The sequence below is a fragment of the Copadichromis virginalis genome, linkage group LG4 (assembly GCF_057382275.1).
Source record: "Copadichromis virginalis isolate Kocher_CV1m ecotype Utaka linkage group LG4, C_Virginalis_male_GT1.1, whole genome shotgun sequence".
NCBI lineage: Eukaryota > Metazoa > Chordata > Actinopteri > Cichliformes > Cichlidae > Copadichromis > Copadichromis virginalis.
The window spans coordinates 28,409,725-28,430,875 of NC_140621.1; the positions used below are offsets into that span (position 1 = coordinate 28,409,725).

Genomic DNA, 21,151 nt, shown 5'->3' on the forward strand with positions numbered 1-21,151 from the left:
AATCACTTACTCTGTCAGTAAATTGTAAAATATTGAACATCTGGGGAGGGGGGGGTTGTGCCTAAGCAACTAATGCCACCATGTAAGAATGCAGCAGGGAACATCTTCACACATGTACATTAACATTGCGTTCGAGTGCTGAACAACAACAAGAAACTTTTTTTTCTTGCCTGTTGTGTAAACTAATGGGAATCTTCTGGCAAGCCAAGCCTGTGCTGTTGCATAGGTGTGAAAATGTTCCCGCTTTTGCGGTCGGTGAAGGCGGAAGAAAAATATTCATTTGCTGTTGTTACTTCTCTGGACTCTCTGTGTATTGTAGCAAGTTGGAATCCCCCAAGCTGCTTATGGCTGAAACTCAATCGTCTCTGCAGTGATGTCATGAAGTAGATGGATGTGTAAGAGAAAGCTGATCCCTGTGCCTCAGAGCAGAAGCTCTTGGCTAGAGGCATGCATATAGTGTATGCATATAGTATATACTGTTAGTGAGTGAGTGAGTGAGTTAGTCTGCACCTCTCTGGATAATATTCTAATTTGAGTTACCTTTTCGACTTATATCACGACCAATGGGTTGTTATATTTATTTGATGTTTGTCTTTTTTATATCCTCACCAAGGGTTTAATAAAGACGGGTTGTAATAACAGATGGGTAAGAGTGATTAAAGGTAAGAACAGAGACTCTAAGGGGGGAAAACCATAAATCTACCTGCCTCCTCTATTCTGCCCTTTTACACCCTCTATGTCTCCACCCTCCCTGCCTCTCTCCGCTCAGATGAATGGGGGGAATGTGAGTGAGTCAGTGGAGCAGTGCTGGGCCTTTGCCTAGTGACAGACAGTCTCCTGTGCTGCTCACTTCAAAGTGCCGCTGAAACCTGACAAGCTTCATGTAAACAGTACTGCCTGGCCCGAAGGCCCACTTCCTGCGCTATACTCAGCTTAATGGCTGGCTTGTTTGGCTTTGCACTGAAGCAGAGAAACGAATGAAGTGTGAGAGAATGAAGAGAGGCGGTATGTGGGTGGGGTCCCAGTGGTGAAGAGAGTGAGATTGTTTTAGGATTTAGGGGAGGAGGGGTTTGGAGAGCCTGATGGAAAATTCAGAATTATTTGCTTTTGTCTTGCAGAGAGAGAAAAAAAAACAAAGAGAGAAAGAAAATGAGAATCCAAATGAGGAGAGACATAATTGTGATTTGGCAAATATTCTGAGAACAAAAACCTTTGATCGCAAACCATCAAAACTAAATAGAATCAGATGCTGCTCCTAGTAACTTGTCCCACAAAAATAAATTGTAAAATATACTCTGTGAGTAAGTCTTTAATGCTTTCTATGCCCAGTGACCTATCTGGGGTAGTTCAATACAGATTCTACTTGGTGAATTTCACAATCTCTATCCATGGAGAGAACAGTTTAAAAATGTGAAGCATTAGTTGGAGTTTTATGCCTAAAACTTTAACTTTATGCATAAAACTGTTAATATTATCTACGCAAGCGCTGGTAACTATCCAGAGTAAATTCGGCTCTTTAATGTTGTTTCCACGTTTCTCGGAAGCTGCAGTCTCATGTTGTTGGTCTCTGATCTTAAATCTTGCATGCAGTTGGTTCCAGCTTGCTTGGGGGCAAGAAGGGACAAGTCAAGGATCATGAAGACAGGAAGAATGTTTCTAGAGTTGATATTATGGTGTCGCTCCTATTAGACGAAGGTCTAGGCATGTCGGAAAAGGATCGTGTTGTTAGTCAGTGTTCTCACAGGTTCTGTAGATCCATCTTTTGAGCATGCTCTAATGTACTATGAACATTTTCTTAGCTTGTAACTTTTTATCCAGCCTGTGAAAGTGCTTCAACCAGACAAAGGACTAAGAAAAAGAGGAAAATGGTTAGAAAAAAAGGAAAGGAAGAAAAAGGGATCCAGACATGTAGTAAGCCTGTTTCTAATCAAATCTTGGCACAAAATCAAGAAGGAACCCATGCTCAGAAGGCTGGATTAGTTGCAGTCATACATTATCCTAACCATAGGAGAGTAGCTGAGGTTTTCCAGAGCACATACTCTATCTATTTGTCTTATATTGCCTTGAAGTCTCAAGAGGACATGCCATATGTTCTTTCTCCTCATGCCATTTGCTTTCAGAGTGGAATCAAGTGTAACAAATTGGCAGAAATATGATGGTTTAAATGTGTATTTCAGCTTCTGACTTTGATTCAGGGCTTCCAGCCATAAAGGGTCACCGTAAAGAGGTGTCTTTCTTTTGGTCGTCATTAAAATCATTTTCTAATTGCTGACTTTTTTCCCCCTCATTGTTACCTCACAAGCCATGATATTTGAAGAACTACATTACTTAGTACAAATAACTTTGCTGATTTAAAAAAAAGTAATTTAAAATATCCATTTACTTTAATATTAATATGGTTATTACACCACCCACAACCATGGATTGAAAAGTGAAAGGCTGTGGCACCCACGATGTGGGACGGAGAGATTTTGCCGGTCTTTCCTCCCTACTGCTGTTAGACTCTACAACATGGTCTCTGCAGAGGACCACACACAAAAATCTCATACACATTTGTAACTCTCACCCTGTTTCCTGGATGTGCAATTTTCCCTATGTAACAAAGTATTTTATTCTATTTGTATAGTACTTATCCTACTGTATATAGTGTTCTTTCTATTTTGTATAGTATGTTATTCTGTTTATCTTATTCTATTATATTATTTTTCTCTTAATTTTTTACTGCTCTTGTACTTCTGCCGTGACCAAAAATTTCCCATGTGTGGAACTAATAAAGGTTTCTTTTATCTCATCAGTGAAAGGAGATGATAATGGGGTCTGTAGGCATACATCATTTCTAACAAGATGTCCAGCTCTTCTTATTAGCGATCACTACACTTTGTTGGTTTCCAAATCGCATTGATTTGGTGAACACAGTTAAAACTAGAAAGTGTACCCGCCTTTACTTTCTCGTTGGCTGATTTTTATTGACATGTATCTATGTGCTATTGTATGCTCATAAGCGCACAGACAATGCAAAGGTGGCTTTGACAAGAATTCAAACATAAACTGTTGACACTGACACTGGGATGTTGGGGGAGTTTATTTAGTCCCCTGCCTTCAAGGACAAGGGTGCAGAATCAGTGTAGAAAGTAGGGGAGTGGCTCAGAGCCTTTCCAGCTGCCGAGCAGAGAGGTGCCGACAGCTGCATGACTGATATTTTGGGAGCCTGCAGTAGGCCTGGGATAATAATGGTCTTGATTGGGAGGAGTGTGTTTGAAGTAAAAGGATTGGTTAATGTGCATCTAGACACCACGCTGTGTACACAACCATGTCTCTCTCATAAACTGTCAGAATGATGGTACAAGTAGCAAATGATAACACACACAGTGTTAGGGACTAAAGCACAAGTTTTTCTGCTACTGTGTTGTGTTTTTTTTCCCACAGCTGAACATATTTATTTTTGTAAAGTTGCAAATTTCAATGTTATGGAGACTATGAATGTACTCACAATGTATGCACACGATAAAGCCCAAAAATATAAATTTGTGTTACAAAACTTGTGGTCCTGTCGCCAGGCAGACAGCTTTACACAGATATAGACAGGGCCCACACCACTTAGAGCTTTAAAAACCAACAATAAAATCTGAACATCAAATCTAAAACTAACAGGTAACTACTGAAATCGTGCAAAGGACTGGTGTAATGTGGTCGCTCCTTTTGTGTTAAAAGCCGTTGGAGCATCATTCAGAGTTGACTGCAGTCTGTGTATGGTATGGTAACTGATGCCTGAGTAAAGTGCGTTGCAGTAATCAATTCTAGAAGAAATAAGATCACGAGTGACCTTCTTTAAATAGGACTGCAACAGGAATGGTACAATTTTTGATTTCTGTCAAAACTGAATGAAACAGGACATCATGATATGTCATCATCAACATCATATCTTCAAATTGCAAGCCTCTTTGCAAATATTTTCGAGACATTGACCAGAGCTATGGGAGGAAGGTGCAGTTATGATTGTTTCATTTTTTTTAGTCATTCAGCTTAAGGAAGTTTTTAGACGTCCAGATTCTAACTTCTTCTACACAAGACCTAATGTATAAGTTATCAATAGTACCAGGTTGAAACATAGAGTTGTGGATTGTTTGCATAGCAATGAAAATCTATACTGTGTTTCTGAAGCATTCGTCCAACCAGAAGTATGTAGGTTGTTTAAAAAATGGAGGATCAAAGACAGATCCCTGGGGGACTCTGTAAGAAAATAGTGCATCAAAAGAAGAGGCATCACTGATCCTTACGGAGAATGACCTGCTAGAAAGATATGAAATGAACCAATCCAGCGCTAGATCACTGATGCCAACAGTTTTTTCAAATGGCTCACTAACATATTGTGATCTGCAGTATCAAAAGCTCAGATAAAATCAAGCAGAATTAAGACACAACCAGCCCAGAGTCAGATGTGAGCAGCAGATTATTAGAGACCTTGACAAGAGCTGTTATCATGTAAGTGAAGCCCAGACTGAATATATAATATATATAAGATAAAAGTGGCAGTTTGAACCCATCAAGTTTTAAATGATTGAGTCTGGCCCAGAAAGTGTCAAAGGTGCTGATAAAACCAAGTCCAGCGGCAGAAGGAAAACTCTTCATCCAGCTATGCAAGTAAAAGAGGTGACTAAAGAGTTCAGAGCCTCTAGTTATGACAGAAATGGTGCCAGACAAAACACACATCCTTCCCAAGCTTTCTATGGCAGTGGTTAAAGACTCTAGATCATGCTGACAGAGATAATCAAGACAAGAAGTCATTTAATTTAATAGAGCTCAGTCTTTAGAGAGAGGAGAGAGCTCTGGGAGTGGGTATTTTTATGTCACTTCCTTTGCTTCCATGGAGTCAGCCATTTTTTTGGATGCTGCGACAGCCAGCCAAACAGTATTATAGAGACCTCCAGCATGCACTATTGCCTCGTTATTTATTTATTTTTCTATTTTAAAAGCTCTTATCTGTTTCACACACAGATAAATATCAACGTTTCTGTGCTGGAAAGTTCTCTGTGCCTTAAAACCACAAGTGATACACATTTACAGACCGCTTCCCATAGCAGCAGTTCACAGGGTATCACCAAGAAGTGGGTTTAAAAGTAAAAGAGATTAAAGATTCTTCAAATTGATATCCTTCAAATTCATTAGAAGTTGAGCGAGCTCTGCAGTACGGGCCCCTGGAAAAAAATCACTACGACTATCAAACCATGCTGATGTGATGTTATAGCTTTGTTACTCTGAAAAGATGACGTCACTTGAAAAAGTGTGCTTTCAACATCTCTCTGGAACACAGGCTTTTCACTATGTTAGTGTCACAGGACAAGCCTCTAGTCTGACACAGCGCTCACCTATCTTGTTATGAATGTAAAGATGCTGCTAGATACTCTGGAATGAACTTTTAGTGTCAACTCCATACTTACAATTTCACTGTATTAATTATCTTATTTTGGAACTGCTATCCGATCAGTCTTCTCACCTCTTATAGTTTAAGAATAGAGCAATCACAAATATGACTTGTTCTTTTTTGGTATTTAAGCTTCTTTTTGTTCCATGTCTTGCAAAAACACTTGAGGCAGTTTAGTCCTATTCAGCAGGGGGCTACGGTGAGTCTAAAAAGCCACATAATGCAACAGCTGTTGAAGTAATCGCAGCTTTTAATTGACAGGTCAATTAACCCCCTACAGATAATTCACAAGGCAGCAAAATCACTCTTATTGACCCATTAATGAAACATGGCAGCACTCTGAGCACCTGCATCTAAAGATAAACTAAATTTATTGAAGAGAATGAGATGGCAATACTCTAATCTAATCTGTTACTCTCTCATGAGCCTCAGTAGGGCCTCAGGCTTCAATGACGACTTCTTGAGTCGGCTCCTCTCTGGCGAGTGCCGCCCCCCTTATTTTAATGGAGGCCCTCCTAACAACTCTTTCTGAGGAATTTACAGCCTTGGCCGATTCTCACTCCAGCCCAGGGCTGGGAAGGTGGGGTGGAAGTCATGCTGTGGCCTTGTACCAAAAGAGCCAGCAATGGAAATGTAAAGGCAGGGTGGCAGCAGAGCTTGAACATGAATGTTTCTGTGCTACTTAACTCAAAAATCAGCCACACAGGGGTCCACGTGTATTTAATACATCAATGATAGAAAAGAAATACATGAAATAACATCGATGTCCACCTTAAGTCTCCAAGAACTGTAAGGGTAAATGCTAAGATACAAAAAACCAAAAAGATTGCAATTTAGACCCTCTCAAGTATACAGCTTTTGATGCCAGTCAGTCCAATATGTGAAAAGGAAGGGATACTTTTAAACCTTAAAGCACAAAACAAGCATATTTTGAGCCTCACAGCTGAAGTTAATTCTTTCACTGTACATGTGTTCACTATTGTGCTTGTGAATATGTGAGTAAATCTGTGTGAATGAGTGGCTGTTGGAAGGCTCCAGTTCTGTAGGTTCTCTCTGTAATTTCACTCTCTGCTCAGCATAATCACTTCCATGTGGGCCCTCTCCAACAACAGAGTGTTGAAGGGGCCCGTTGCAAAGGTGGGAGTGAAACGCAGACACATATGGGCTCACAAATGTTTTCACACATAAGATTGTCAAGTCCCGTCTCACCGAAGTGTCAGACAGCAGAGAAGATTTGGCCTCCATTTGCTTGAGCGTCGCTGTAGTTATTTGTGGTTTAAGTTGTTCGTATATAAACAGATACAGAAAATAGATATTTTTTTCTTTGACATATAAAACCACAAATGCTGGGTGTCTCAGACCAACTCAGATAAAATCTTAGTATTCCAGTCTTTCAATTTGTGAAATTGCAGGAAGTCATTTGCCAGTTTATGCTCATTAGCAATTTCCTTTAGCGGTATTAAGAAATTTTGTGGTTTTCTTTTGCATCCTGTTAGTTTTTTGTGGTCGCTTCTGCCACACAAGTTAAATCATTGTCCAGGAATGCCCTGAGGGCTGCTGAGGACCACTCACGGACAATGTGTGAAACCAACAGAGCGGAAAACAACAGGGCCTTCTGCACAGCAGGGTCAGCATGTAAGGATACCTCTGCTCAACATATTTCCTGTGGAGATTATTGTTATGTGCAAAAACTCCTGCTAGGAGACCAAATATTTTAGGGTACATGTCAAAATATGTAAAGAGTAAAAATACTCCTGATATCACAAGATTAAACCCTTTTATTTAGTGATTGGTTCATGGATAATTTTATAAATTTTTGGTGAATACCACCCCCTGCTGTTCATACACCGCTACAAAACAGAAGTCAAAATTAACCAACAGTTAAAACATGATGAAATTGTCTATCTGCAGCAAATTAGACAGCCATTTAGTGCCCTGTTAATTTGACCAACCATCTCAGCCATGGGCAAAAAATGAAAATCAATAAAATTTTAAAAGATAATTTATTAGTACAGTGATCATAAAAAAAACAAAGACATAAAACAGTGCTATGACCCACTTACAAAAAGGGATAAAACACACAGTCCAAGGCCAGGACCAGCGATGCCACAAGTCAGTTACACTTCACACGCCAACAACTTTAACAGGGAACAGCAGTTTTTCTACAAGACCCACCACCCTGTAAGTAGTAGGCTGGCAATCACCCCGACCTCAGCAAACCAACTCTGCCTTTAGGCTAGGGCGTATAGTAGGCCTTGGCCTGCACACAGAGAAAAAATGTACTCAATTGCATCTTAATTGTATAATTCAGACGGCAGCAGACCAGAGTGTGAGTTTAATCAAATACACCTGCCTTAAATGAGCACAACCCAATCATAGCCACTGGCTCACAACAACTGTGACACACAAAACCACTCTCAAACTAGGCCCATTTCCCACAGCAAATATAGACGTGAGGTAATATAAGCAATAGTCCACTATGTTACAGCCCACTGGGAGAGAAGAATAGAAAAATAAAATGTCCATCTGAAGAAGTACCACCACACAGTCAGTTACATAAATATTTAGACAATGACATTTTTTTTGTTTGAGTATTGTAATTGGACACTGGGCTGATGAACAGTTTGATGGCCAGGTGAGGCACATTCCCTCATTATTCAAAGACAAATTAAATGGATAAATGATCTGGAGTTGATTCCAAATATTGGACTTGCATTTGATATCTTTTAACTGGAATGTTCAATATAAGGTTTAGAGAAATGCTGATGCAACAACAACAACAACAACAAAAAAGCCAAATAAACCTATCAGAGAGACAGCAAAAAGCAGCAAAAAGCAAACCCCACAGCATGGAAAACTGCGGGCAGATTGACGCACAAATAAGCAGAAACTGCAGGTGGCTGCAGTAAAGGCCTCGCTGAGCATCTCAAAGGAAAAAACGTATTTGGTGATGTCCATGGATTTTAAACTTCAGGTAGTCATTGACTCCAGATCAGTTTCAATCAGTTACGAAAACCAGTCCTTATAGTTAATTCTCCAATTACATTTAAGCCTCTAACAAGGGTGGGGAGGGTATGAAAATGGCTTTAATTCATAACAAGTTAATGCAGTGTTAAAACTCTAAAGATGAAAGACTCTGTGGTTTAAAATCAACTATGGTGAATTGTGTCAGTGTGCAAATCCTCATATGGATCTGACTGTGTACTTACATGTAAGGTCAACTAATAATAGCAACGCCGACAATTCAAAACGGAAGCTTGTAGTGCTTGAGGAAATGTAGTCCACCTCTAGATGGCGCCAGTGTTCTCATTCAGTCAAAAGGATGGCGAAAGGAAGTGGCATCTGTTAGTAGCAATGACTGTAGAAAACACAACAGCAAAGAGGTGTTAACAGCTGAGCATGACTTTCCGAGTTTCTCTAGAAGACGGTTGGGTTATTATTTATTAATTCTTTAAATGCGTTTCCGGGCTTTGGCAAGTCAAAGGAAGATACAAGTAACCCCATACATGCCGCCAATATGCCGAGCTTTGCTGGAAGAGTGAGCTACTACTGCTAGACATGATGACTTTGAATCAGCTGAAGACAGAAGATGTTAAAATCAGGTGATGTAGGTTCGGGTATTTTTCAGTCAAATCTGTTATTAGAATCCAAAGAAAATGTCTTGGATTTTTCATTTTATGGTGAGCGGTTGATATGGCTGACCAGGTCAACTTAAACTTAAAAATACAGCCTAATTCTCTGTATGATAGTCAATAATAATAACAATAATAATAATAATTATAAAAAGATTAAACAAATGTAAGAAAACAAAGTATAGAAAGTTTATGATGGAGTGCCAAGAGAGGAACTGTGGTACTCTACTATATGAGGAAGTCAGGGGTGACAGAGAAGTACTGTAGTTGAGGGTGGTGCGGATCGTGCTTAATGACATATTGGTGAGGTGTGCATTTCATGATAAAATAGTTTAAGGGCATGCGATTACATCAGTGGTTGGTTCTTAGCCCCTGCTTGTTTGTAATGCTATATGGATAGATAGGATAACAGATGGGTCTCGTTGGACAGATGACACTGTAATCAGTAGTGAGAGTAGGGAGCAGGTGAAAGACAGCCTGAGATGTTGGACATAGTGGAGGTAGATCAGAATCAGAAGACTTTATTTATCCCCAAGGGGCAATTAACAAACAACAGAGCAGCATAACATTGAAGATAAGGACAATAAGAACAGGCAATAAGAGTGAAATAATAAATACACAGAATATACAGTATATACAGTTTTAAAATTAAACTGACTGAAAAGTGAATAAAGTGTTGGTAGTAGAAGAGGGTAGTTTATGTTTCTGGTGTGGGAAATGATCTTATCGGCTGGAGTTAAAAAGCAGAGTGGCTTTGGGGACAAATGTGGCTCTGCTCCTCTCAGTCCTGCAGGAAATGCAGCAGTGGTGTCGCCCAGAGGGGAGCCATTGAAATGCGGGTGAAGAATGTGAGAGATTTTGGCTTCCTGTCTAAGGGCCTGTTGGCTGAAAACCTGTGCCAGAGTTCTGACAGGCAGGCCAATGATTTTAGAGCACACTGATGCAGTGTGCTGCAGTCTGTTCTTGTTCTGAAGGCTGAGGAAGTGAGTTTAAAGAATTTAAAGCAAGTGAGGTGAACAAAGGCAGTTTAAGTCGTTGGAGATGAGTGTCTTGGGTCATTTGTGACAGAAGGATAGCAGCAGGAGTAAAAGGGAAGGTTTTTAAGATGCTAGTGAGACCTACTGTGATGTATGGTTTTGAGATGGTGGCACTGACAAAAAAAATATAGGAGACTGGAGGTAGCAGAGTTGAATTTACAAAGATTTTGGTTGGGAGTATCCAGAATGCACAAGATTAGAAATGAGTACTTTACAGGAACAACTCAGGTTGAGCAGTTTGGAGACAGAAGATAGTGAGGCAAGGCTGAGATGGTCTGGGCATGTACTGTGGAGGCATCGTAGACATATATTGGGCTATTTATGTTATAAATGGTGCTGCCAGGCAGGAGGAAAAGAGGAATATCATAGAGAATATTCATGGACATAGTGATGGAGCTCGGTGAGCTGATGTGGAGAAGCCTGGAGGGGGCAGCAGAAAGTAGAAGATAAGAAAATAAATAAAGGTTAGGTTCCAGATTTGGGAAACTCTTCTTTTCCCTTAATTTTTACACAAATAGTTGGCATCTACAGAGCACCCCCTGGTGCTCCTCCTTACCATTATTTATATAGCAACTGCTGCAGAATTATGTATTTCTGTAGTGATCTGGAGTTGTAATGAAAGCCAAGGTGTGGATGTGTTTACTGTAGATTCTTCCTTGGTAGCAGCTTCCTTGGTTGAAAAGTGACTTGAGTAGTGTTAAATGCACTTGAGAAAGCAAAGAATGTAAAACAATATCATCTATTGAAATCATAATGTTATATTCTAGGTCTTTTGTTCACTAGGTGATTTAAAAATGCTATATGATGATTCAGCAATAAAGCATAAAATAGAAGCATGAAAATTAGCCATTGAGGAACTTGTGTAAATGAAAAGGATCTAAACTTCATCGGATTGATCCAGTGGGTTTTCCTATCTTACATTCTTTTTCTGACGCTATGCTTCGTGTGAAAAGAAGCCTTTGTTTACTTTTTCATTTTAAATTATGAGGCCAAGGTTTTCTTCTCACCGGCAATGCACCCGTTTCACTTTTTAAGCATGTCAAAGATTTTCATCTGTAGATGAAATAGTTTTGACTGTGCTGTGACCATCTCCACTTTTCATCTTTGTCTGTCTTACGTAAGTCTTAGTCCGAGGAGGTGAGCGGGGCTTCTCCGTGCACAACAAGAGCTGTATGCATCAACTTAACATATACGCATAATATCCACTCTATGTAATATACAGATCCAATAGTAGGACAGTCAATGAGAAAATGTTTAGAGATGTCTGAAGCCCAAGATCTGGGGTTCTAGGTATCATTTGTACATACAATGACCTCAATTTATTTATTTATTTTAAAAAGGTCCCTAATAAATTATGTTACTTGCATTGACTTGCATTGGCACGAGCGAAGACACTGTGAGACAAATGCAGCACAATCATTCTGTTTCCTTTTTAATGAGCAGCCCTGTAGCTAGAGAGTTTGTGCCAACTTTCTGTGCGTGTTTTGTCTTTGATGTCACGTCTTATTAAACGCTTTATGTCCGACCTTATTAGATACTATTTCTGTCATACTGTGCAAGGTTGTTCAGCCGTGGTGATTTGTTTCTGTACTGCGACATTCCTTTTCAGTATTGCAGTAGTTGTTAGCTTCACCTGGAGACGTTGCAGACCCTGGGTGAATAACTTAAACTTTCATTCAGTGTGTGTCACTATGTAGAAATTCCCTGGTACCCAGGGAATTACAATAGTAAGGCAGTCAGGTTCTGGGTGTGTTGACTGACTGACTAAAAAGGCGAAAATAGTTTCCAGCAAATGTAGCTTAACAATGTAAATGGGTCTAATCTGTCTTACCTGAACTTTTGTATGTTATTATTAACCTGCTGAGGCAATTTTGTGTTGAATTTCAGTGGTTTCATCCCAACCCAGGCTTTAGAGACAAAACTAGGCCTGGATCGTTATGCTATTTAAAAAAAATCTTAATAAAAGCAACAACAACAGTAATAAGAATACGATTTTTTCAGACATTGGGCTTTTAACATGTGTAATAATGTCTTTGTTCTAAAAAATCCCAACAAGGATGTCTGTGTTGGCAGCTTTTTGGTAAACGAGATAGGAATTCTCCCACGGAAACTAAAACAAGCCCCTTGCAGTCCCTTTTTGTGTGATCATTGATGTGGAATTTGGGAAGCTGGGATGGGGGTGGAGTGGAGAGAGATGTTATCACCACTTCAGCAGGTTTCTGTAGAATTCTCTGACTATCAATCCAGCATTTGTAGTGTAGTTAATTCACCTAATTGAAACTGCTACACCAAGATGCACTCGTGTTGATAATTGTTGTTTACTTGTGGCTGAAACCTGTAATAAATAATACAAATTTCATTCAACCTGGCAGAGAGCACTGCTGTTCTCCGTTGAGATGAATGCCTCAAACATGTATGTTTTACCAAGAGCAGTTCTCCTGCACAGACGTCTCCTGGTTACTATATTAGCACGTGGAAGTCAAAGTGACGCTGCTGCCATTCAAAAAGGCCATCGTTCTTGTGTTGGGATATATTGTACCAGGGGAAGGGGCTCAGATTTGACTGTTGCTACAGTCAGAGGATTTAGAGTCCGCAGGGATGAAGTAAACCTTTGCAATGGTGATGTCACTGGCATCACAAAGTTCAGTTGTAGCATTGATAAGTGAGAAAGCAAACAGAGAAACCGGTGAACAAGACTGCATTCACCAAACAGAACACAAAGCGACCTTTGCCTGGATAGGTAGATAAGTCCCCCTCATTCGCTCCCACTCTCCCGCTTTATATCGTTCCATGTTTAAATGTAGTGTTTACAAGGCATGACAAAAAGGAGTCCGAGTAGTGGGTTTTTGCTGTTACAGTGATTTTGAAAGCATATGAGATGTCCGCCGCGCCTGATATGGCCAAAGTGAAACAACATGATTTGTCATGTAGGTGGAGCTAGATGTAGATAATAGGAGGGTGAGTAAAAGGGACTAGAACGTGCAGTAAAGTGTGAGGACTGAGGGCAGAGCTTCAGTGGTTTAGCACAGGGTGAGAGGGACACACAGAGGCTTGTTAATTTTATGAAAAAGATAGTGAGCAAGCCACAGAGGCCAACACCACAGTGACAGAGAGAGGAAGTTTGATAATCAGTTTGAGGCATGACTTTGTAATTCTTTTTTCATTTGTTGGTTTCCTGAAACAGACATGAATAGTGATGGCAGCAAACAGCGTTTTGTGTCGACCTTTAAAATGCGCATCAAGGCCCCCGGTCCATCACCTGCACCTGAGAACGGGCCAGGAGTTGTCGGCACAAGGACCTCAGTAAAATGTACTGATGCAGGTAAGAGCTGCTTTCAAGAAGAAAACACACAACTGGTGACATTTATGGATGTCAGCGTTTGAACAGGCAAGTCTGAGCACGGCAGTACTTCTTGATAACAAGTTGGCGACCATCCAGAGCGGACTCCAACATATTCTTTAATATTCACTTGTAAAAACAGATTGTTTGCCTAAACTAATAGCGCTCACGCATGCAACACAAACAGTTTGCTACACTTAAAATTAATATTCAGTTTCATGTTTATTTTGAGTTTAGCCGTCCAGTAGTGTGCTTGTTTATTGACTTGGAAGCCTTTCACTTTCATGTCAGCCCACAGCTGACATCTCATTTCCTATGTCCTCAAAATGTTGTTTTTTTTGTTATAACCAGCAAGTCACATGTGCTGTATTTCTCATGGTCATTAGTTTGCTCTTCCATATTTCCATATATTATATGTCGCTGTTGCTTCCATGTCATCGATCTGTTGGGCAAATGGCAACTTTGTACAAAACCTTCAAAGTCAAAATCAAGTCAAAAGTTCAGGAACAGGCACGTCTTTGGCTGCTGTTCAAATCAAAGGTTTTAAAGAGTGTCAAGTGAAATATAGAGTTACTAAAATTAATCTTTCCACTAAACTAACAACACATACCAGCTATTTGATAAAATAGCTGCTATGAGCCACCTCTGAGCGTGTCTGTGTGCAGAAGTGTTGCTCAGAGTTGTTGCAGCATTCAGTTCCTTTTCAGAAACACCAGTGTGCTAACTGAACCATTCAGTACTGTAAACACTGGTTAAAGGTTCATAGAAAAGCACCGTTTTGTTAAATCATAATTAGTATGCTGTATATGGGTTTACAATGGGTAATAATATGTGGTTCTTCTTTCTAGGTTTCTAAGTTACACTGCCTAAGAAACGACCTGGGAGTCTGTAATGACATGAAATTGTGTATTACTACTTTATGCTCCACGTTTCAAGCAGTAATTCACCTTGGGGCAAATTAGGGTCCCTTGCTTAATTTAAACACTTTTTTGTTAAACTGTAACTAGTGTACTGTATATGGGCAAAAATGCAGTTCTAAGGATAGATTACATAATTTAATACAATAAGACTTTGTCACTTTTGTATTAATTGTATTGTAATTCTGTATCTCCTCCAAATCCAGGGTCTAAACATCTGGATCCACCTGTCTTCATACAGCCTCTGGAGGACTGCTGTGTAGATGAAGGGACTGACATTAGGTTACGTGGAGTTCTCAAAGGAAGTCGACCGATCAAAATATCGTGGCTGCACAATGGTGAGAAGAGACAGTTTACAATGCATCTCAGTTTACACTGCATATACTTTTCAGCTGTGGGTGTGGTCAACCAAAGAACGCTAAAGAGCAGATAATTATTCAAAACAAACATGTTTTTGACTTTCCGTTTTTTATGCATTCAATTAAAAATGCCACATAGAGAATCAAGAAGCCAAAAGTAGTGCAAGAGCATGCTGATGGGTTGCTTGTTTACCTCACCTGTTGGCAGGTGAAGTGGCCCGTTTCGGGAAGGCTTCCTTCAATGGCAGGGAGGCCAGTTTTGTTGTGAGGGAGTGCTTACCAGAAGACGCCGGTGCCTACACCTGCTTGGCAGAAAGCAGCGCAGGGAAGACATCTTGCAGTGCTGCTGTGGTTGTAAGAGGTGAGCAACTGGGAACTCATGAAATATTCAGCTAATTGGACAATTTACCTCTTGCAACTTTAAATCTACAATAAATGGAACGTTCAGTGTGTTCATTACTCAAAACAAAGCCAGAGTTTTATTTCTGATGTAGTCTCTTCTCGTTTTTCTCTTCTGACCAAATTAGACTTTGAAAGTATCTGTGGCGTGCAGAATCGCGCTTTAAAGACTCCCACTTCTCCATCCAAAAGTGTAATGGGAAATGGAACGTTACCGCAGACTCCAAAAGATGAGCTACACAAATTCAAAGGATCTATTTGTATGTCTCCTACAGGCTCTGATAGGCAGAGCCCAGTCTCATCTCCAAAAGGTAAACCAGAATTATTTGATTAGACAGTGCTGGTTAATTTCTAGTCAAAAAACAAATGTAAATTAATTCCCATTTAATGAACTATAGTTAGCACAGATATAATGCAATTTCTTCTTTTCTCTTGCACACTGATCGGTTTCTTAGTATAGAAACAGTACTGATGTGTTTTGATGTACAATTTCTTGGCCTCTGTTTCAGTTTCTTCAGGAAATCCATGTTATGTTTATAAAAGGAAACGCACTTCCAGTCCTTGTGTGATTGGCCGTTAGGCAAAACATATATAACACAATTATGCAGCTCTCCGATACACCCACTGAAATTTCTCTGTACCAAGTATACACCATGTAGGGTAGTGGATAGAGCAAAGTACAGTAAAATAGTGCAAACTGATAGCCATAGATAGAAGAGCCACACCTCTATCCTTCTGGCTAAAACCTACCTGCACCTGATCTGTCTTTGCAGAAGTCGTCCCAAAGAAGCGAGCCAACTCAAGGATAGGTGAGAAAAACGCTCTTTTTTTTTTCTTTTTTTTTTCCCACATACTGAGAAATTTACCCACCTCTCCAGCATCCATGTGCTTCTTATTAAGTGCTTGATAACTTCTTCTGTCTGCTGTTATTTTTCTTCTATGAAAAAATGTGACTTATTGTAGAGTTTGTTTGTGCGTAGGCGGATCTGTTGCTGGAGCTGTACTTTCTTCATGTCACCTTTGGTCTCATAATGCTCTCCTTACGCTTTAATGTGCTCTACTGAGTTGACTGAATCAACCTTAGGGTTTAGGCTGCAAAAGCAAATATGTGAAATACTCCCATAATGAGGTCTGGTTGTTTATTTTGAGAGCACAGGACATTTCATCATTTATTCATGGTTTTTATTTTTAGGAATGAAATATTGGCTTGTAATGGCAACAGCTTGTATTCAGAAGGTAAAACTGTGCACATTAAAGCCACTTAAACTTAATATTATCAGATCTACTTTAGTCAAATTCACCATTCTGACGCCACAAGATTTGAATATTGACAGCGAGAGAGATGACATGACTTCAGCTCATATATGGATTTTTTTGTGTGTGTGTGCAGCACAAAGCAGGGCAGATTATAATCCCTGGATACTGTATAATGTATGGCTATAAAAACATTTTCTCTTTACTTCCTTTAAGGGTAAACAGCTGGGAATGTGTATTTTCAAAAAGCTGGTGAAATATTTCAACAAACTTGATTACACAAAGACTTGTTGTCCTTGTGGGCGATAGGTCATCTGTATTGCATTGTGTTTTCACTTGAGGCACAAGGTCCTGCTAAATACCATAATAAGAAGGGTATCAGTTAGCTATTTCTTAGTCTTTATCTCATGCTCACACACATTAGTTTTCAGGCATTCAGCAGATATTTTTAACCCTATTGTGAACTGAGGAAGTGCAGATGCTGCAGTTCACTTTGAGTCACTTTTCTCATTTTTTTATTTTTTATTTGGCAGGCCGATCGTTATGTTTTGAAAACCCACCGCAGCACGTGGAGGTGAAGGTGGGACAAACCGCCAGGCTGACGTGTAGTTTTACTGGAAGCCCTCCTGTAGCATCTTGTTGGATCAGAAACAAAGAACAGGTGCAGCAATAAAAAGGATAAATAGCAAAAACAAGACATCTGCTTCTGCCATCTCAAATGTATTTGACTCCACATTATATCTATTTTTCCTGTTTTTCTGTGCAGATAGTGGACGGCCTAGAGCTAAGGACAGAAAATACTAATCGGAGTAGTACGCTGGTTATAGAAGAGGCTAAACCCCAGCACACAGGTCGCTACACCATTGTAGTAAAAGACCGAAAGAGCTCAGCAGAACACACAATCACCCTTTCTGTTATAGGTGAGTCTATTCTAAAGAGTCAGAACCAAATCAAGTAAAGCAGTTCCTTGGAGACTTATTTTAATCATCCTCCCACCAGAGAGACCACAACCTCCTGCCTCCAGTCCAGTGATCTCCCTTGTCTCCTCATCCAGTCTTGTGCTATCCTGGTCAGGCCCCTGCTATGATGGCGGCAGTGCCATCCTTGGTTATGTCATTGAAGTAAATAACCAAGGAAGTGCTGAGCCTGAGGTTTGGAGAGAGCTAACAAGCGAGTGTAAGAGTACCTCATACAAAGTTTGTTCTGGGCTTCAGCCACAACAGGAACACTGCTTCAGAGTAAAGGCCTATAACGTAGTAGGACTAAGCGAGCCAGGCCCAGTGTCACCAGTGGTGAGAATGGAGGAAAGAGGTGAGGTGATACTGGGATTTTGACAGCACATTTGTAATAAAGGCAGGTATAATAAGCATTAGATTAAAGCTGTTGTGGCTGTGTGCATACATTCAGACAAGATAAAAGAAGAAGAAGCCCCTCAGATGTATACCACTGTGTCTGTTGACTCTTCCCACAAAGTTACGGAACACTACGATATGCAGGAGAAACTTGGAATGTGAGTATCAGATATGTCAAATCCCAATTTTCCAATAATAATCTTTCCAAGTAGAAACAAGAAGTTTGTCAGAAACTATAATTACAACAAGTTGAGAACGTTTTGACATTTCCAATTCCAAGGAAGTGTGTGAGTGGGAATTCCAGGTTGAAATTCTGCCAAGAAAATAAAAATGCTTTCAAGTAGAGGCATGCATTCCAGCTTGAAAACACCTGTAGTCGTGTTTTATCCATGACAAGGAATGTACGGTGGCGTTACCGTATTAGTGATAGGTGAACAAGAATCAGATGGAAATCAGCCATTAACATGAACTACTTATTGTGATAGGCCATGATGGTGTAACCATTAACTATTCATTCCTAATATCCAGAGATAGAAATGACTAAACTTTCTTCATAAGGGGAAAATTTGGGATGGTGTACAAGCTCATCCACAAAGAGACAGGACGTGTGTGCGCTGGGAAGTTCTACAAAGGACGCCGTGCCAAGGAGAGGGAAGCCGCTCGTAAGGAAATAGAGCTGATGAATTACCTCCACCACCCCAAACTGGTTCAGTGTCTGGCAGCATATGATCACAAGTCTGAAATGGTCATGGTGATGGAGTTGTAAGTATCCTTATCTGAGCAAAAGGCAAAGCAAAATTCCTAGTATTTTCTGCTGTGTCACTGCTGTTTTGTTTGTCTGCAGTATTGCAGGTGGCGAACTCTTTGAACGTATTGTGGATGACAACTTTGAGCACACGGAGCCTTCAAGTGTGCACTACATGCAGCAGATCCTGGAGGGGATTGCCTACATGCATCAGCAAAACATTGTCCATCTGGACCTCAAACCTGAAAACATCGTATGTGTTGACACCACAGGCACCTCCATAAAGATCATCGACTTTGGCTTAGCCAGTAGAATAGGTATGTGGAACAATACTCTACTTTTATGCTTGTCTACCTCGTGTGCGTCTTAATACCTACATTATGGGATTTCCATTGAACAGATCAAAACACACCTCTGAAGGTGATGCACGGGACTCCAGAATTTGTGGCCCCGGAAGTGATCAACTATGAGCCTGTGGGTTTGGGGACTGATATGTGGAGCATTGGGGTGATCTGCTACATACTGTGAGTCTAACTGTCTCTTTCTATATTCAAGAGATAGTTTAGTATTTTTCAAACAAGATTTTTGTCTAAAATTCTTTAGCTCATACAATCAAAACTGAAATTTAGAGTTTTAGCCTTATTGTGCCACCTAGTGGGTATAGATTGAAACCACATGTAAAGGATGTATATTCAACACTAATCTTCTCCACTTTTTTTCTGTGGTTTCCAGGCTCAGTGGGGAATCTCCGTTCCAGGGAAACAGTGATGCAGAGACCCTGGCCTTGGTCACAGCTGCTCAGTGGGAGTTTGACGAGGAGAGCTTTGACGAGATAACAGAGGAGGCTAAAAATTTCATAAGCTCCCTGCTCAGCAAAGACCCGAGGTGATTTCATAGATTTACAACTGTAAAGTACCCTACTTTACCTCCTTACTTAACCATCTGTAACTGTAATTGTTGATCAGGCGTAGGATGACCTGTGAACAGGCCCTTGCCCATCCCTGGATGGCAGCATTTAAGTCTAAAGAGCTCACTCTCACCAAGAGTCTGTCCAAAGAGAAGATGAAGAGGTTTTTAGCTAGACAGAAGTGGAAGGTAAGCACCAAATTACTCTTTATTTATTTATTTATTTATTATTTAAAATTTAAAATGTACATTTTGTTCTCATACACATTTGTCTCATAGAAAGCTGGCAAGGCCATGTTAGCACTGAAGAGAATGGCTCTGCTCTCTAAGGCGGAAGGCTCTGCATCTCCTACAACTCCTGGAGGAGGTGAAAATCTTGCATACCTTTACTCATCACATTGCACGCATTTTGGTTTAGTGGGTTTCCCATCTTATTGATATATATCTCCTAGAATCACCCCTGAGCCCAGAGGCAGAGGAAGCGTTGACCTCCCTGGAGCTTAAGCTGCAGGAACCCCCGGTGTTCACAAAGAGGTTGAAAGACCGGACTGTAACTCAGGGATCCAGTGCCCGTCTCTCGTGTCACCTCACAGGTACAAAGCAACTTCTTATCTTGGATTCAAGTCAGACTTACTGTAGCAGGCTTGAAAATTCAATCTTGAACATGTAAAAACATCTTTTCTTTGATAGCGTTTCAAAAGTTGTGTTCTTTTCCCTCCTGATCTCACATTTCTGTTTATCTTGCCAGGTTACCCTGACCCGGAGGTGCTGTGGCTGTGTGGTGATGAGCCTATTGAGGAGTCCCCCACTGTGCAAATAGAGTATGAGGAAGATGGCCAGTGTACGCTGGTTCTAGCCAAAGTTGGCCCAGAGGACGGCAATGTGTATACCTGTAGGGCCACTAATGACCACGGGGAGGCATTTTGCTCAGCCAAATTAACTGTCCAAAAATAGATTCATCATATCATAGTGTGTATGCAGAAATAACAAGTATAAGTAGAATTTTCTTGTTGCCTTGACCAGCTGTGTTGTACATTGTTGTTTGTGGCTTCTGATGAGTCAAATAAATATTGTTACAGAGTTACGTACATAGATTTATATTTTTATGGCATTCAGATATGGCTTCCACGCTATGTTGAAAATGATGTTTTTACGTAAAACCATGAATCTGTCTGTTATATTGGCTCATTGTGAAGATTCCCCTTCAGCCCTATCAGTTTGTAATTGCGATTTCCATTCTGAAAAGCAGGCAGGTCTGAAAATATCCTGATTAATTTGCATTGTGAACATTCAAATTGCAATTCCAAAGCGTCCCATTAAAAAAAACTTACAATAAATGTTATTTATAGCCTAAGCCTAATTCAATGCTTAGTGCCAAAGAGCTTTATTTTCGTTTCTAAATTAAACCACTCTTGCACAAAATCTCATGTTCTTTTAGTGAAATGCACCTAGATAGGTTTATTTTGACAGGGTCCAACATACTCCTACATAGTACATACACACCTCCTACTGTTGTAAATACTGCATTTCTTCACACACAAACATTAGTAGACCAAATAAACAGATGGAAATATCCCCCGGTAAACACTATCCTTAGTCTCAGCATGCAGTTTGATATCTGAAAACATAAATGACAGTAACAGTTTTTGCTGCTTGTGTGAGTTTCTAGCTCTCTGTTCGACCTCAGGAAATGTGTCCATAACAAATATATTTTGTCAAAATCTTTTTGTCTCTGTCTGCTGGTTGAATTTCAAACAATACCATCAGGACCTTCAGCCCGACACTTCG

General features: G+C 40.2%; 1 protein-coding gene across 3 annotated transcripts; it reads left to right on the forward strand.

The window, feature by feature from the left end:
- Window positions 1-8,769: 8,769 nt before the first annotated feature.
- On the forward strand, window positions 8,770-21,086 carry mylk5 (myosin, light chain kinase 5). Of its 3 annotated transcripts, none has more exons than XM_085454696.1 (18): window positions 8,770-9,024; window positions 13,276-13,413; window positions 14,555-14,686; window positions 14,916-15,068; window positions 15,235-15,417; window positions 15,880-15,915; window positions 16,894-17,021; window positions 17,127-17,280; window positions 17,360-17,671; window positions 17,768-17,870; window positions 18,271-18,474; window positions 18,557-18,774; window positions 18,858-18,981; window positions 19,190-19,342; window positions 19,423-19,552; window positions 19,643-19,730; window positions 19,816-19,956; window positions 20,112-21,086. In XM_085454696.1, exons 1-18 carry the CDS (start codon window positions 9,012-9,014, stop codon window positions 20,315-20,317), a joined length of 2,616 nt encoding a protein of 871 aa, XP_085310822.1. In that variant the 5' UTR covers window positions 8,770-9,011; the 3' UTR covers window positions 20,318-21,086. The 3 variants fall into 3 exon arrangements, with proteins under 3 accessions (XP_085310822.1, XP_085310824.1, XP_085310823.1); XM_085454698.1 differs by lacking the exon at window positions 8,770-9,024 and adding an exon at window positions 12,906-13,049; XM_085454697.1 differs by lacking the exon at window positions 8,770-9,024 and adding an exon at window positions 13,064-13,121.
- The last annotated feature ends 65 nt before the right edge of the window (window positions 21,087-21,151 follow it).